The 16,024-nt window shown below is 42.5% G+C and overlaps 1 protein-coding gene across 3 annotated transcripts in view; it reads left to right on the forward strand.

Annotated features, from left to right (window-relative positions):
• PKM (pyruvate kinase M1/2) overlaps positions 1-16,024 on the forward strand; it is a 47,435-nt gene that overhangs the window by 14,417 nt on the left and 16,994 nt on the right. For all 3 annotated transcript variants that reach the window (XM_073619106.1, XM_073619105.1, XM_073619107.1), the window contains exons 2-8: positions 1,755-1,917; positions 5,865-5,956; positions 8,216-8,347; positions 8,674-8,860; positions 14,073-14,343; positions 15,541-15,691; positions 15,797-15,949. In XM_073619106.1, coding sequence (XP_073475207.1) covers positions 1,761-1,917; positions 5,865-5,956; positions 8,216-8,347; positions 8,674-8,860; positions 14,073-14,343; positions 15,541-15,691; positions 15,797-15,949 — 1,143 coding nt within the window. In that variant the 5' untranslated portion in view covers positions 1,755-1,760. The remainder of the gene's footprint in view (positions 1-1,754; positions 1,918-5,864; positions 5,957-8,215; positions 8,348-8,673; positions 8,861-14,072; positions 14,344-15,540; positions 15,692-15,796; positions 15,950-16,024) is intronic.

Genomic DNA, 16,024 nt, shown 5'->3' on the forward strand with positions numbered 1-16,024 from the left:
TTTGCAGCTTTACAAGGATGGCAAATATAAGGAACCCTTCTGAAGGCAATAATGACCTCTGTGCCGTCTTCACTAGTGTAATTACATGGGCTCAACCTTGTGGTGGATTTCCAGTAATAACTGCAGAGTAAGGCTCTCCTTGTCATAAATGAATGAGTACCATCCAAGCTCTGTATAGTTATGAATAATTTAGGCTTTGACTCGTACCACAGGACCATAAATTATTCTACAGGATTTATACAGCACCAACAGTACAGGGCAGACATTACAATACAATTTAATACAATAGTAATAAGAGGGTCCTGCTCTTTAAAGCTGACAAGCTAAGAGGGAGGGTATGTCGATATGGATTGCTTGTTGTATAATGGTTCTTTTGTTATTAGTGCTTCTCCTGTGTCTAGAGGTTAAGATGGAACGGCAGCTAAACTTATTCATTTTTTTTATTCTTTTCAGGGGAAGTTTTAGTGCCTGTCCAGGTTTTTGTTTTCTATTGGTTGGAGAGATTCCACCTTACTTTCACATAGAAAAAGGGAAAGTGAGAATTTCCTCATTGGTAACACAGAAAGCAGTAACCCTAAGCCCGGGTTCACACTTATGCGAATTAGAGGTGCGTTTCCGCACCTCTAATTCGCATAGCAGGAGAATGTGACTGGCTCCCTATGGAGCCAGTTCACATATCTCCGGGGCGGCTGCGGTGCGCACTGCACAAAAACGCTGTGCGTCTTTGGCTGCGTTTCAGGGCCGAATTCAGGCATAGAATCGGCCCTGATTCGTCCCTGAAACGGTGAACAGGGACGCACAGCGCTCCTGTGCGATCCGCAGCCCGTTGTGGTGTGAACCCGGGCTTAAGCTGGCCTTGCACCTGTAGAAGTTGTAAATACAGCAGTGAAGGGTTAGAATCTGTTTTTTTTTTTTTTTTTTTTTTATTGCTGTTTGAGGCCTTTTGATGAAAAAGTTGCCAGACAGGAAGAGAGCAGTAAAAACCTGAAGAGGTTCCCACCATCCCCTGCCCTAAAAAAAAAAGTGGTGGGGTTATTGCCATGTCCTGTGGGAGGCTGCATCCATAATTTTAATTTACTATTTTTTTTTTTTCTGGAAATTCAGCAAAACAGGGTGGTATATTGTAAACCAATTTAAGCTGCACTAAACCCACCTATCCTTTACAGTCATGGAAGCTGCCATCTTGGCCTCTGTTTTATCTGCAGTTGCCATGGTGCTGCACATGTGATCAGTTATAACACCAGCCATTTGATGATTTGACAGCTTGGTTGGGATTAAAAGCAACTGTGACTGCTATCCTTTCACTGCATGCCTTCAGTTTATTTTAGGAAGAGTTAAATGGGTTTGGTTTTGTTTTTAGAACATTAGTAGTAAATGTAAATCTTTTGTTTATCAGCAAACACAAAACTATTAGAAGTACAGTATTGGCTTCATGTTAAAGAATAGGCTCTATAGTGATTGTAATGGCATTGCTAGAAACAGTGTAATGTAACCAAGTAATACAGTACAGCCATTAAAGAATATGTGTGTGTAAGCCATTGTATTTGCATGGCTACACAACATACAGTAAATATGTGGAACAGTCTTATTCTACAGAGAGCTCCAGTCCTAAGTGATTTTCCTGTTATCAGTATGGCTTGTATATACTGACAAACTAGTCCAATTACAGTGTACTTCCTTTTGATAACTTAATATGTATTGATTCAGAAGTAGAAGTGGTACTGAAGCAGACATCCATGTTACTTTCCATGCAGGTCACCATGTCGAAGTCTCCTGTATGTGATGCCGGTAGTGCCTTCATCCAGACACAGCAGCTGCATGCAGCAATGGCGGACACCTTCCTGGAACACATGTGCCGCCTGGACATCGACTCCGAACCCATAGTGGCACGCAACACCGGCATTATCTGCACTATTGGTATGTATGTGTTTGGAATCTGGGCAAATAACGCATGAATAGCCTACTCCCCCAGCATTTGATTCTTGTAGAAAAGGTTGGGCAACATTAATAAGTCTATATGCCTTTGCTTTGAAGATCCCACAGTGCTGACCTCATCTGCGTCAGGGCAAGGCATCAGGGCTACATCAAGTGGGGAATATTTTTTTATATAATATATATATATATTTTATTTAGAACAGCATAACATACAGAGTGGAAATGTGCTCATTCACACTGAACTTACTAAAGCTGGCCATACATTATACAATTTTCCTTATTCAATTCCCTTTTAGATTTACCTTCAACTATGTAGTGCTTGCCTGATTGCATACAAATTGAATATGTGTAGGTTAGGCCTCCCATTATTGTCAACTGCCTCTCCTGCACATGCCTACACAGAACAGCTGCCGCTGATAGCTCAGCATGGGACCAAACCGAAATGGCTGCAGAAAAGCTATGTATAACGATTTTTCCTTTGCAGGGTTAGGTAGATTAGTCTTAGAATGTGTCTGGCAGTATATTTAGAGTCAGTTTGTTTTAGGCTGAACTTCTACTTTAAACTGTGCCCTGTGGATGGTTCTTTAGGACTGAAGTTGGGCATTGTTGCACTGTACTCAGTCTGCATCTAGTGTAAATGTCTGTAGAATTGTTTCTTTTCTTTTCCATCTAAGACGGTGTGGAACTCATGCTGAAGTTACTGCATTTCTACATATAAGCTCCCTAATGAATGCTGGTCAGTAAGCCTGAGGTGCAGCAGGTGGTCGATTACAATTGAAAACACGATGATGGAAAAATCCAGTGATGATTGCTAGATATTATTCTGCTTTTAGTCAGAAACTAAACACATTCCATTTCAATTATAATCGAGAACCAGAATAGCTCTCTAGAAAGTCAAAGTTATCAACCTTGCAATTATCTGAATTTTTTTTTATAATTATCCAAAGGCAACATTTTTAAAGTCACTAGTTAAGCAAACTCATTGGATCCTCCTAAGTGCTGCTATTAGGCTTGTTTGCCTCCCTCAGATTCATAGTGCATAGCCAGCCCCAACGCCATAGAACACCGTAGACCCAAATCACAGCTTTGACACAAGAATAAGAATTTTTGTTTTTAAATTAATGTGGTCCTACTCTCTGCAGCATTCTCCTGTGAGTCCAGGGTGGAGGCTGGTACCTTGACACCCTGGGTTCACAGAGAGTTGGTGGAGCGTTGCTTGGCAACATTCAACCATGAAGAGGACCAGCATCAGTTTGGTGACTTGGTAAGTCTAGGAAGGAAAGCACTAAATATTGGGTGAGTTTAGCAGCCAGCGCTGCTTTTTATATTCATAGGCTGCTACTTTTTGTTGTGCTCAAACTATAATTGGCTAAGTTTAAACCAGATATAACCCCCAAAACATTGGGACACCGTGTAAAATCTACATAAAAACAGAATGCAATGGTTTGCAAATCTCATAAACCCATATTTTATTCACAGTAGAAAATAGAAACCTTATCAAATGTTTAAACCATGAAAATGTACCATTTTAAGGAAAAAAAAATCTATAATCATCTACCGTATATAATATCAAAAGATTCCAAGAATCTGGAGAAATCTCTGCGCAAGGGACAAGGACGAAATATTGGATGCCTGTGATCTTCAGGCCATCGGATATCCCTGCATTAAAAACAGGCATGATTCTGTGATAGACATCACTGCATGGACACAGAAATACTTCTAAAAACCACTGTCTGTGAACACAGTTCACTTTGCCACCCAAAAATGGAAGGTTATGCTCTATCTTGCAAATAAGAAGCCATATTTGAATATGATCCAGAAATGCCGCCGTCTTTTTTGGGCCAAAGCTCATTTAAAATGGTCTGTTGTACAATAGAAAACTGTTTTGTGGTCAGACAAATCAAATTTTGACGTTCTGTTTGGTAACCATGAGTGCCACATCCTCCAGACTAAATAGAGGAGAGGGACCTTCCTGCTTGTTATCGTTCAAAAGCCTGCATCTCTGATGGTATGGGGGTGCATTAGTACGTATGGAATGGGCAGTTTGCAGATCTGGAAAGGCACCATCAGTGCTGAAAGATGATTCCAGGTTTTAGAGCAGCATATGTTCCCATCCAGAGAACGTCCTTTTTTTTTTTTTTTTTAGGGAAGGCCTTGTATATTTCAGCAGGACCATGCTAATCCAAATACTGCATCTATGGCAACAGCATGGCTTGACAGTGGAGCCGGTGTGCTTAATTTTCTTGCAGTCCAGACCTTTCACCAATTGAAAGTATTTGGCACATCTTGAAACAAATACGACAAAGAAGACCCAGGACTGTTGAACAGTTAGAATCCTATATCAATATATATCAGGCAAGAATGGGACAACATTCCTCGTCCAAAACTCCAGCAACTGGTCCTAGACATTTACAGTGTTTAAAAGAAGAGAGGATGCAACACCATGGTAAACATGGCCCTGTCCCTACTTTTTTGGTACATTGCTCTTGCTGCTGCTATCAATTTCAAAATGACCTTATTTTTTTCTTTAAATGGTACATTTTCTCAGTTTAAATATTTTAGTATGTTTTGTATTTTCTATTCTGACTATAAGGGTTTGAGATTTGCAGATTATTGCATTCTGTTTTTGTGTTTGATTCTTTTACACAGCGTCCAAACTTTTTTTGGAATTGGGGTTGTATAAGCTAAGCTCCAGCGTTCAAGTGCTCTTCTGCCCATTGGAGTTTTGAAAAAGATTTGAGCTCTGTGAGGAACTAGGTACTGAAGCCATGATCAGAATTATAGGCCTGGAATTTCCACTTTTAAAAAACAAGTTGGCAGTGGCAGCTCCCTATATTTTTATTCTTAGCTTCACCCTAATTTATCAGAAGGAAGAACCATCTCATACAAGGTAGCACATAACAAAGAAGTAGATTTAACTTGCATGGGGAAAATTGCACTTGAAGTATAAATCTTAATTTTGCTGATGTGGCATGGTAGAGACCATTTTTCTTCCAAATGCTTTCATGAACTAGGTTTGTCTATTTGGTCTCTGCACTCCATTTTTCATTGTAATGGTTTTCTTTTGTATGTTAACTACTTCCTTACTGCTCTATTGCTGTAAGCCATACACATGGTGGCTCAGTTATCCTAACTGGGCATCATATAACGTCCAGCTGCGTAAGCACGGTGGGGCGCGCAGCGATCGGTGGTGCTGTGTGCCGCTCTGACACACCGCATCTCTTATCCTGGTGAAGAGCCTATGACATAGGCTCTTAACCACGTGGTCAGCTGTGACCAATCGCAGCAGTAACCAGGAAGTGCCAGTAATCGGCTTTCCTCCGCTCCGCTGACAAGATGCGAACAGAGGAGAGCTGATGGGTGGGTCTGCGCTGATTAATTATCAGTGCAGCTGCCATCAGAAGTGCCAATCACATGTGCTAATTGGTGTCCATCAAAATGCCAATTGGTAATGACTGTCAGTGCCAATTACTAGTCCCCATCAGTGCCATCTATTAGTGCAGCCTCATCAGTGCCCGTCAGTGAAGGAGAAAACTAAATTTTATAACAAACAAAAAACACTTTTTTTTTTTTTTTTCGAAGATTTTCAGTCTTTTTTTTTTTTTTTTAATTTGTTTAGCAAAAAAAAACAAGCGGTGAATAAATACCACCAAAAGAAAGCTATTTTTGTGGGAAGAAAATGATAAAAAAAATTTGTTTGGGTACAGTGTAGCATGACCGCACAATTGTTGTTCAAAATGTGACAGCGCTGAAAGCTGAAAATTGACCTGGGCAGGAAGGGAGTGAAATTGCCCTGTATTTAAGTGGTTAAACATAATCCTATGAAACCTCTGAAACAAGAATATTCTAATTTCACATGTTATATTTTTGTGTCATGCTTTTCAGTTGTTTTTGTGGTAACACTTTTTTTTTTTTTCTTTTTTAAATAGGGCCAGCATCTCGCTCAGTGGATACTCTAAAAGAGATGATAAAATCTGGAATGAACGTTGCTCGTATGAACTTTTCCCATGGGTCCCATGAGGTAGGACGTGTATCCCAGTTATTCCCTCATGTTCACACTGTTCTGACAATTCGACATGGAAGTTACACAAATTTTTATCCGACTTTACCCTGCGACTTCATGCCCGACTTCCATGCGACTTCAATGAACGTGATCCGACTTTGAGTCTGGTATGAGGGGGAACCCCACGCCACAATAAAAACTTAAAAAAAGCATGGCCCCCCAAATACCAGACCAGACCATTATCCGAGCATGCAGCCTGGCAGGTCAGGAAAGGGGGGGGTTTAGAGCTTCCGGTTCTTCTCTGCCTGCTTTTTTCTCCCGGTCCTTCTCCTTCTGCTGATGACTTCTTCCTTCTTCAACCCGGTCCTCCTCCGACACTGGCTATCGCTGCTGTCAGGTCCGGCACCTGCCAGTTCTTCTATAGCCATCTGGGGACGTCACACGGAGACCCCGCCCTCAAGTGTGATGATAGAGATAGATATATGAGATAGATTTTGTGATTTGTGGAATATGCATGAAAGATCTTTAACATTTTATGAATTTAAAGCGGCACTTTACCCATAATAACTTGAAAAAAATCATGTTCTTTTGGCAAGGAACATGCATTTCACATTAATAATTATGCTACCAAAATTAGTGTGTGCTGTAAATTGCCTCCAACATTGCGCATGTTTTTCCTTTCTGGAGGCTGCCATTTTGCTGAGGCCCAGAGCCCCTGAACAGCAGTAAATCGTAAAGCAGAACTAAACCCATCAATTTTAACGATTTCAAAAAAGTTATATTCCTGGAATGCTGGGATTGCTAACTGTCACATTTTGATGTGTCCTACCATCATATGGCCGGTGTCATAACTGATCACATGTGCAGCACCAGGGCAATTGCAGATCAAACGGAAGCGGTTTCCTTGGCTGTAAGGCCTCTTTCACACCAGTGCAGAGACATCAGTTTTCTTACATGCGTTCTGCAAGGGCACAACAAAATCAGTTGTTCTCTATGTGCCCTGTTCACACCACAATACTAGTATCATGTGCAGATCTTTTCTGAGCAGGAATCTGCAACGTGTATGAAGCTCATTGGCGCGCATATGAAAACTGATGTCTCTGCAAATGAAATCTGCACATCAGTTTCCATCAGTTTTTCTTCATGTATGGTGTGAACGAGGATATAAGTATAGGAGGGTTTAATTCCGCTTTAAGGCTGTTAGAAGATCGGCCTCTACAAACTCGGCAGTGCCTAGAAAATGGAGAACAACTGAGTAAGTGCAGAGCATTACTGGTTTTTAAACAGTATAGGCACTTATTGTTAATGTTTTACATAGCTATACCTGCAAAAGGGCCCAGCCTGAAGTGATCTAGTAGGAATTAGTTTTCTGACTAAAGTGCCATTTTAAGTGCAAATGTTCCAGCATTTTTAATAGCCAACAGCTAAAAGGAGATGCATTGTGAGTCATTTAAAACATAATTCCACATTAGTCACAGCAGTAAAAATGGCATGTGTTTTGTCCCTTATTGGTACTAAGCAACTCAGTTTTTTGCAAATTGCACATCATTGCCAATACAGTAAATTATTAAGATTTTTTATGTTTATGCAAGAGGAGTCTCTCCCTAGCGCACTATCCATGGTAGGATGACTGATCCTTCTAGGAAAGAATATTCCTAATCTGAGCAAAAATATCTGTTGCTGATTTGAGAATGTAATGCCAGCAAACTATCACTATACTGTTTCTGTCCTTCAAATGTTTGCTTGGCATATTATGCTCTATGTAGTAGTCATGGCTTGTAATCACCATTTTCACCAAGGGACATATCCTTGCAGCACATAGAAGGTGATCTTGTATGAATGTATGCATACAGATTTCCTTGCCAGTGACCTTTTGTGGCATTTGGCAGGCACATTTTCATTCTTGTACAGGCTTGACTTAAGCTGTAGACTTGGCACATGTAATGGTTGAGCATACCTTGTGCTGTGCAGCTGGCAGCCTCAAAGTGTCTATTTAATTTATATATGTGAAGGCATGCTTTCTTGTACTTTCTTCTTCACCTTGTATCAGTACTGATAAATGTCCCCAGTGAGCCAAAAAAAAGCCTAGTTTCTAAGCACTGAAAAGAAAAGTATCACCTTCCACTGTCTGTCTTTGTGTTGAGGAATCATGTATAGGCTTAAATCTCATGTGTTAGCAACTTAGTTGCATTTACTATACTCAAGAAAACATTGTAGCACTAAATGCTGATATATTAATAATTCTGTGTTTTTTAAATAAAAATTCTTATGTTCTAGTACCATGCTGAAACCATCAAAAATGTCCGTGAAGCCACAGAAAGTGTTGCTTCTGACCCAATCCTCTACAGACCCGTGGCTGTTGCATTGGACACCAAGGGACCAGAAATCCGCACAGGTCTTATCAAAGGCGTAAGTATTGCAAGACCTCCAGTAGCTGAAGAAAAAAAAAAATACTATTTTAGAGAAGTTCTTGTATATCAAGTATATATTATCTATAATACTTTTCAGTGTGACCTCCATTTTTTTAAAGTGCTTTTGGCTGTCATTAGAGATTTATAGTGGCTATAATGAGCATTATACATGGGTTTTTTTGGTGTTTATGGCAGTAATTTTTAAGCTTTTTAAAATTTTTATTTTGAGATGGGGGCTGGATTTAGACAAACATACATTTAACTTTTGCTACAAGCTCCTAGTATATTTTGCTTAGCTTACACTGTTTTGGTTTGTCTTTTTAGAGTGGCACAGCTGAGGTGGAACTGAAGAAAGGTGCAACCCTGAAGGTGACCCTGGATGATTCTTTCCAGGAAAACTGTGACGAGAATGTTCTTTGGGTTGATTACAAGAATCTTACCAAGGTGTTAACGGCTGGATCCAAGATCTATGTAGATGATGGTCTCATTTCTCTTCTGGTTAAAGAAGTTGGTTAGTAGATCTTGATGGCTTAAAGCACATGTGTCAAGCACAAGGCCCGTGGGCCAAAAGTGGCCTGCCGGGCCTTTTAATGTGGCCCTTGCAGGTGCGGCACCCCCATGTCCGCCCCCTTGTTTCAGCAGTTGGCAGCAGAGAGGACAGAACTCCTCCTACAGATCCTGCAATTCTCTGTGCAGTCACAGCACCCCCTCGCCTCCACCTCCCCTGGTCTCAGCATTTAGCAGACTCTGACAGCTGACTCCAACACTCCTCTGGTCCTCCTCCAGGCCCTGCACTTTCTGATTCCCAGTTCCGCCCCCAGTTTCTTCCCCGTCGCAGCAACAATGTAAGGGGGTGCACTGTGATTTAAGGGAGGGTGGGGGGGGACTCTTGACTTATGATGGTGGGGGGCTCCTAACATCTGATGCAAGGGGGGGGGGGGCTCTCTGGAGATCTAGTCTTACAGACAACCGGCCCTGTGAGGACAACCATATTGCTGATATGGCCCGTGATGAAGTTGAGTTTGACGGCCTTGGCTTAAAGGAAACCTTTACTTTTACTTGTAAAAGAAAGTAATCTGCTTATTCTTTTGTGTCATGTAGGTAGTTAGATAACATGTTCTATTTCGATCAAGATACAAGTGTATAGGAATGTCAAAGCAGCTTGAAACAGGTCAGTTGGCAGGTCTAAAGAAGGTCAAGTACAGGTCAAATACACCCGTCACTGAATCCTGAATGATCTCAAACTGATGTCAAAAGCAAGTTGCGTTTACCCATCAACACAATCCTAAAGCCCATCAATACGGCCCCTATAGTAGTGAGGGCAGGGTGTAGAAGTACTATTTTTATTGTGTTTTGTGCTTTCCAGCCGTAGTGACAAATGTATGTCAAAGACACAAATGGGGGGGAAATATCCCCAATAAGGTTACAGCCAGACATAAGAACTTTCATTTGAGTGGGCTGAAATCGCACTGGATCGCAACAAAAGCAGATCATGCACTACTTTTCAAACATGCACTGCACCAAATCCAGTGCTGGCAAATGCTTTACATTTGGGGTGTCGTCATTATATTGACACCTGCAGCAGATCGCATAAACCAAAAAGATAAAAATGCTACAGTAGCTACACCTCAGTAATAGGTATAGGGGGAATAATATATATTCCAATGTCCCTAAAACATGTATAAACTGTCGCTCCTCAAACTGAAATGAGAGAAGAGAAAGTGTGATCCTCTAGATCGACAGCAGCATATATTTAAAGAGTACTATAGGTCCACAAGCAAAAATTGTCAGGAGGAATCAACCGGTATGCAAAAAATGAAGAGCTTTATTAAAAAAACATAAAATGCTAAAAACAACACCTCCACTATTGCGAAGTTAAAAAAAAAAAAAAAAATGACAATGTTGTCACCACAGACAGGCAGCTGCAACAAACAAGCATCCAACCCCATTCACACACCTGTATCTCAGTAATGAAGTATACAGCAAGGCAGTTTGGTTATTAGGATAGGAAATATTCCCAGACAGTCCTGCTAATGTTATGAATCGGCTTGGAATCCTCAGCAGTGGAAACCGAAGCCTGGCACAGTCGCTAACTGGGTAGGTGTGCTGTGTTAAAGGATTCTGCTTCGATTCCAAAGGGTGCTTGTAAAGCTAAAAGGGACAGTCAGTCCTTAGATAAACAGTTCCGTACTATGTACGATAGACCAATATACTCTGTGTCCGGCAGCTAAGATGAGACGGGGCAGAGCCAGTAGGTGATGTGTGCACGCGAATGGAAGTGGTGTGCAGTAGTGGAAGTGAGAGTAGGGGTGGGTGTAGGTATGGACACATCAAATGGTAACCAGTCCAGGTAATCTCACCACTTCCTGACAGAGTAGATGGATCCACTTCCAGTGCACCTCGATCACTGCTTCCACACCTGCAGCAGATTGCACATCCAGTGTGTGTTGAACGCGCTGTGGAAAACCTGCACAGAGTGTGAACAATCCCTCTTCTTCTTCTTCTTATTATTATTATTATTATTATACAATTTTTAAATAGCGCCAACAGTTTGCTTAGCGCTTTACAACATGAGGGCAGACATTAGTTACATTACAATTTGGTACAAGAGGAATCAGTGGGCCCTGCTCGTTAGAGCTTACAATCTAAAAAGAAAGGGTCAATTGATACAAAAGGTAATAGCTGTGGGGGGATGAGCTGATGAAGTAAAACCGTGTTGGTGAGAAGCAGGATAGGCTTCTTTGAAGAGAAGGGTTTTCACGGATCGCCTAAAGATGGATAGATTAGGGGACAGTCGGACAGATTGGGGTAGGGAGTTCCAAAGGATGGGAGAAGCTCTGGGAAATCCTGGAGGTGAGCATGGGAGAAGGTGACAAGGGCGCTAGAGAGCAGGAGGTCTTGGTAGGACCCAAGAAAGCGGCTTGGTTGGTATTTTGGGACTAGGTTAGTGATGTAGCTGGGGGCAGAGTTACGGATGGCTTTGTAAATTATTGTTAGTACTTTGAATTTTATTTGTTGGGTGAGTGGAAGCCAGTGGAGGGATTGGCAGAGAGGGGTGGAGGACACTGAATGGTTGTTAAGGTGGATGAGTCTTGCAGCTGCATTTATTATGGACTGAAGGAGGGATAGTCTATGTAAAGGTAATCTAATGAGGAGGGAGTTGCAGTAGTCGAGGCGAGAGATAACCAGGGAGTGAATTAGAAGCTTGGTGTTGTCATTAGTTAAAAAGGTGCGTATTGTGGAAATGTTGCGGAGGCTAAGGCGGCATGATTTGGACAGGGATTGTATGTGGGCCTGAAAGGACAGTTCAGAGTCGAAGGTTACCCCTAGCACCCTGGCATGTTGGGACAGACTGATAGATGTGCCATTGATCTAGACAGAGAAGTCAGGGGAAGGGGCACGTGGAGGAGGAAATATTAAGAGCTCAGTTTTAGATTTAGTTTGAGGAAGTGGTTTGACATCCAGGCTGATATGTCTGTTAGTAAATCATTGATGCGTGAGGAGATTGATGGGGTTAGCTGAGGGACAGAGAGATAGATTTGGGTGTCATCAGCATATAAATGGTAGTGAAAGCCATGGGAGGCTATCAGCTGACCCAGGGAGGACGTGTAGATCGAGAATAGTAGAGGTCCAAGGACAGAACCTTGGGAGACCCCAACGGTAAGAGGAGTTGGAGAGGAGAAAGTGGAGTTGTAAGTGACGCTGAAGGTGCGATGAGATGGGTAAGATTCGAACCAACAGAGAGTGCAGCCATGGACACCATGCAAATTTTATTTTTTTTTATTTTTTTTTGAGGAGGGTGTGGTCAACTGTATCAAAGGCATCAGACAGGTCCAAGAGTAAGAGTACGGAATAATGACCGTTGGTTTTGGCTGATAGTAGGTCGTCTGTGAGTTTTAGGAGGGCAGTTTCTGTGGAGTGCTGTGGGTGAAATCCAGACTGAAGGGGATCAAGAAGGTTATTCTCAATGAGGTGGTCGCTCAGTCGGTTGTAGACTAAACATTCAAGGAGTTTGGAGGCAAAAGGGAGTAAAGAGATGGGTCTTAGGTTGTTAAGATTGGTGGGGTCTAGTGAGGCCTTTTTTGGTACGGGAGTGACTAGCGCATGTTTTAGAGGGTTGGGGGAGATGCCAGTAGAGAGGGAGAGGTTGAAGATATGAGTTAAGGGGTGTAGGATAGAGTCAGATGGTGACCGTAGTATTTGAGAAGGAACAGGGTCCAGGGGGCAGGAGGTTAGGTGGGCGTTAGAAAAAAGTTTAGTGACTTCCTCTATAGTAGCTCTTAAATTATACTTGCAGTAAAGTTTCCAAACAGCAGAAGTAAAAAGAAAGCATAAACATGCCTGCAAGTAAATCTTCTAGAGCTGCCAAGCATGCTCAGTATACAAATGTTGTATCTCCTAGCTCTGGCCCATCCCCCTTCAGTATGCACCTCGCCAGCGAGAGCAAACCCAGTCTTTGAATAAAGGTAGGATGTGGCAGATCAAAGCTTAGACTTCAGAGCTGCAGGCTGAAATTTGCAAAGTTTTACCAGGTGGATGTAAGAGCCACTGAGGATTTGACTTTTGATCATAGTGTTATGTAGGCTGCTGTGTAGGGGTTTTTTTTTTTTTTTTGCTTTTACCGTACTTTGGTGAGCAATAAGATTAGACCCCCTAACACAGGACGAAAAAGATTGAGTAAAGGTCAGTAGTTTCTTGCCCGAGAGACTTGAGGAGAGGATGGCTGGCCTGGCACGATTTTTGCTGGCACTAGCTGAGGTAGGGAGGAAATCATTCTGCCATTTTGCTAAAACGGTCAAGGAACTGCTAGCTACCTCTGGAGGAACCCTATTTGAAAGACAATGTTGCGCAAAGAACCACTGCCTAGTGTGCAGAAGATGCTACTGGAACAGGTTTTTTCAATCAGAGTTCCGCAGAGGGGGTTACACGGGAAGTTCCGCTCAAAAATCAATAAAATCACTCCTGTTTTGTGAGAGAAGAGATGCTAAGCCAGTGCAAAGATCTGGCCACCAGGGGCGTACTTCAACAACTTGTTCCTGTTCTCTCCTCCTGGCGCTACCTCCCTCTCACAGAGTTCACAGGAGACGCAACTACAGAGGAGGCTTCGGGTATCAATACGCACCAACAAGTACATTGGCCAGATATACATCCGCCACAATGTTGATTTGCAGCAGAATCCCTGGGGACTTCTCACAGACCCCCGGTTGAAAAACCCTGATTTAAAAGGGAAGTTTTGTTTTTTTTTTGTTTTGTTTTTTCAGCAAGCCGCTGAGAGGCTGAGCCGGATGCCTGTCCAGGCATGTGGGCGGATCCCAAATTCATTATCGTGATCTTGCCCCAGCCTGGACCGACTCCGTGAGGTCAGCCAACAGCAGGCTTCAGCCCGCTGTCTGCTGAAAATGTTTCACAGGAGTGCAAAACATACTGTACTCCTGTGATTCACAGGAGAAGTACAGCCAAATGAGCTTTGGCTGTACTTCTCTTTTCAATGCTATTTCTACAATAATAACTGTTATACCTACCTTAGTTGTAGATCTGAATATTTTTTTTTCAGGGGTTCTCCAAAATCTTAACTTTTTGCCAAGGGTTCCTCCAAGGTAAAAAGGGTGAGAAACCTTGTACTGGAAGGCTCAAGATTGCAAGTTGACATCACCTGAGAAGTAAGGGATTTAGCAGTATTTAATTGTGATGCTTAGCTAATGTTTATTGCTTTCTTTATCCAGGTGCAAACTACTGTATCACAGAGGTGGAGAATGGTGGATCCCTGGGAAGCAAGAAGGGAGTAAACCTTCCAGGGGCTGCTGTAGACCTGCCTGCTGTGTCTACGAAAGATGTTCAGGACCTTCAATTTGGAGTAGCACAGGGAGTTGACATGGTGTTTGCATCCTTCATTCGCAAGGCAGCTGATGTGCATGCTGTAAGAGAAGTTCTCGGGGAGAAAGGAAAGAATATCAAAATTATCAGCAAGATTGAGAACCATGAAGGAGTGCGCAGGTAGGCATGAATGGTGGATAGATGGCTACTGAAGGGGAAGGGTATGTTGGAGTATTGTACAGTTAACACTGTGTACATTTGAAATCCCACAGACTCCTGTATCATAAACTCTCCTTTCTAGAGGACCATAGTAATTTTATTTCTACGTGTTTTGTGTTTTTAAGCTGCTTAATACAATGAGGATAATTTATCAGAATCTGGAGCAACTGTACATAGCAGCCAACTGGCTTCTAGCTTTCATTTTTAAAACTTTAAACAAGCTGATGATAGAAGCTGACTGGTTGACACGCACAGCTGCTCTAGCTTTGGTAAATGTCTCCAATGTTTGCAGCAAAAATGCTTTCTTTTAGTTCTCCTGTACTCACAAGTTAATAGAAGTGGGTCAGCTGTAATGCAAGATGCATCATCAGCAACGCTCATTGATTCGGTGCATTCCAATAGGCTATGTTAGACAAACAGCTCCACTGAATGGAGGTGAGCCCTAACTGCAGCATTGTTCTTATGGCCTTAAAGCGCAGTTCCACCCAAAAAGGGAACTTGCTGGTGACCCCCTGACATGCCACATTTGGCATGTAGTTTTTTGGGGGGAGAGAGGGTACCCTGTTTTTAAAGGCGCCCAGCTCCCACTTCCTCCCCTGGTGCCGGAAGGAAGATCGCCTCTCCCCCCCCCCCTCCCTGCAGTCTTCTGGGACACATCACAGGTCCCAGAAGATTGCCCGGCTATTCACATCGCGGCTCGTGCATGCTCAGTGCGCACCTGGCTGCGAAGCCACAGCCGGGCTCCCACAGTAAGAATGCCGAGGGGGAGAGAAGCAGGGCTTCGTATGCCCACATTGGACCCTGGGACAGGTAATTATTAAAAGTCAGCAGCTACACTTTTTGTAGCTGCTGACTTTTAAATGGGTGGAACTCCATTTTAAGAACAAAGTTATTTTTACAGACCTACTGTATTACATTTGTTCTGTAATGAAAGCTTTTTACCTGCTTTGCTAGTGCTCATCCTTAAGTTGTAAACCGAACCTTGCATCTGTGGCTCAGGCTGAAATTTTGGCATACCTTGGTGCTGGGATGTCATTCCAGGCAGGCCAATTGAGAAGAAGCCAGACCAGGGAAGAGGAAGCTTGCGGGCATCTCGTCACTGTTCCATATCTTAATGTGGTATAAACTGTTAAATTGTGTCTTTGCACTTCTCTTTAGATTTGACGAAATTCTAGAAGCCAGTGACGGTATTATGGTGGCCCGTGGTGACCTTGGTATTGAAATCCCAGCAGAAAAAGTCTTCCTTGCCCAGAAGATGATGATTGGCCGTTGTAACCGCGCAGGGAAGCCTGTAATATGTGCAACACAGGTAGTATTCCTATTAATTTTTTTTTTTTTCAGTTTGAATAAAACAGATGAATTTGTGTTTTAAAAAAAGGATTCTTATAAACTTGGTGACTTTCATTTTCTACAGATGTTAGAGAGCATGATCAAAAAGCCACGCCCAACCCGTGCTGAAGGCAGTGATGTTGCCAATGCAGTACTGGATGGGGCAGATTGTATAATGCTTTCTGGGGAAACTGCCAAGGGAGACTACCCACTGGAGGCAGTACGCATGCAGCATGCTGTAAGTATTCTCAATAAACAGGCCATATTCTACTACACACACACACACACACACACACACACACAAACATCAGCT

Source organism: Aquarana catesbeiana, linkage group LG03 (genome assembly GCF_042186555.1).
Source record: "Aquarana catesbeiana isolate 2022-GZ linkage group LG03, ASM4218655v1, whole genome shotgun sequence".
Classification (NCBI taxonomy): Eukaryota; Metazoa; Chordata; class Amphibia; order Anura; family Ranidae; genus Aquarana; species Aquarana catesbeiana.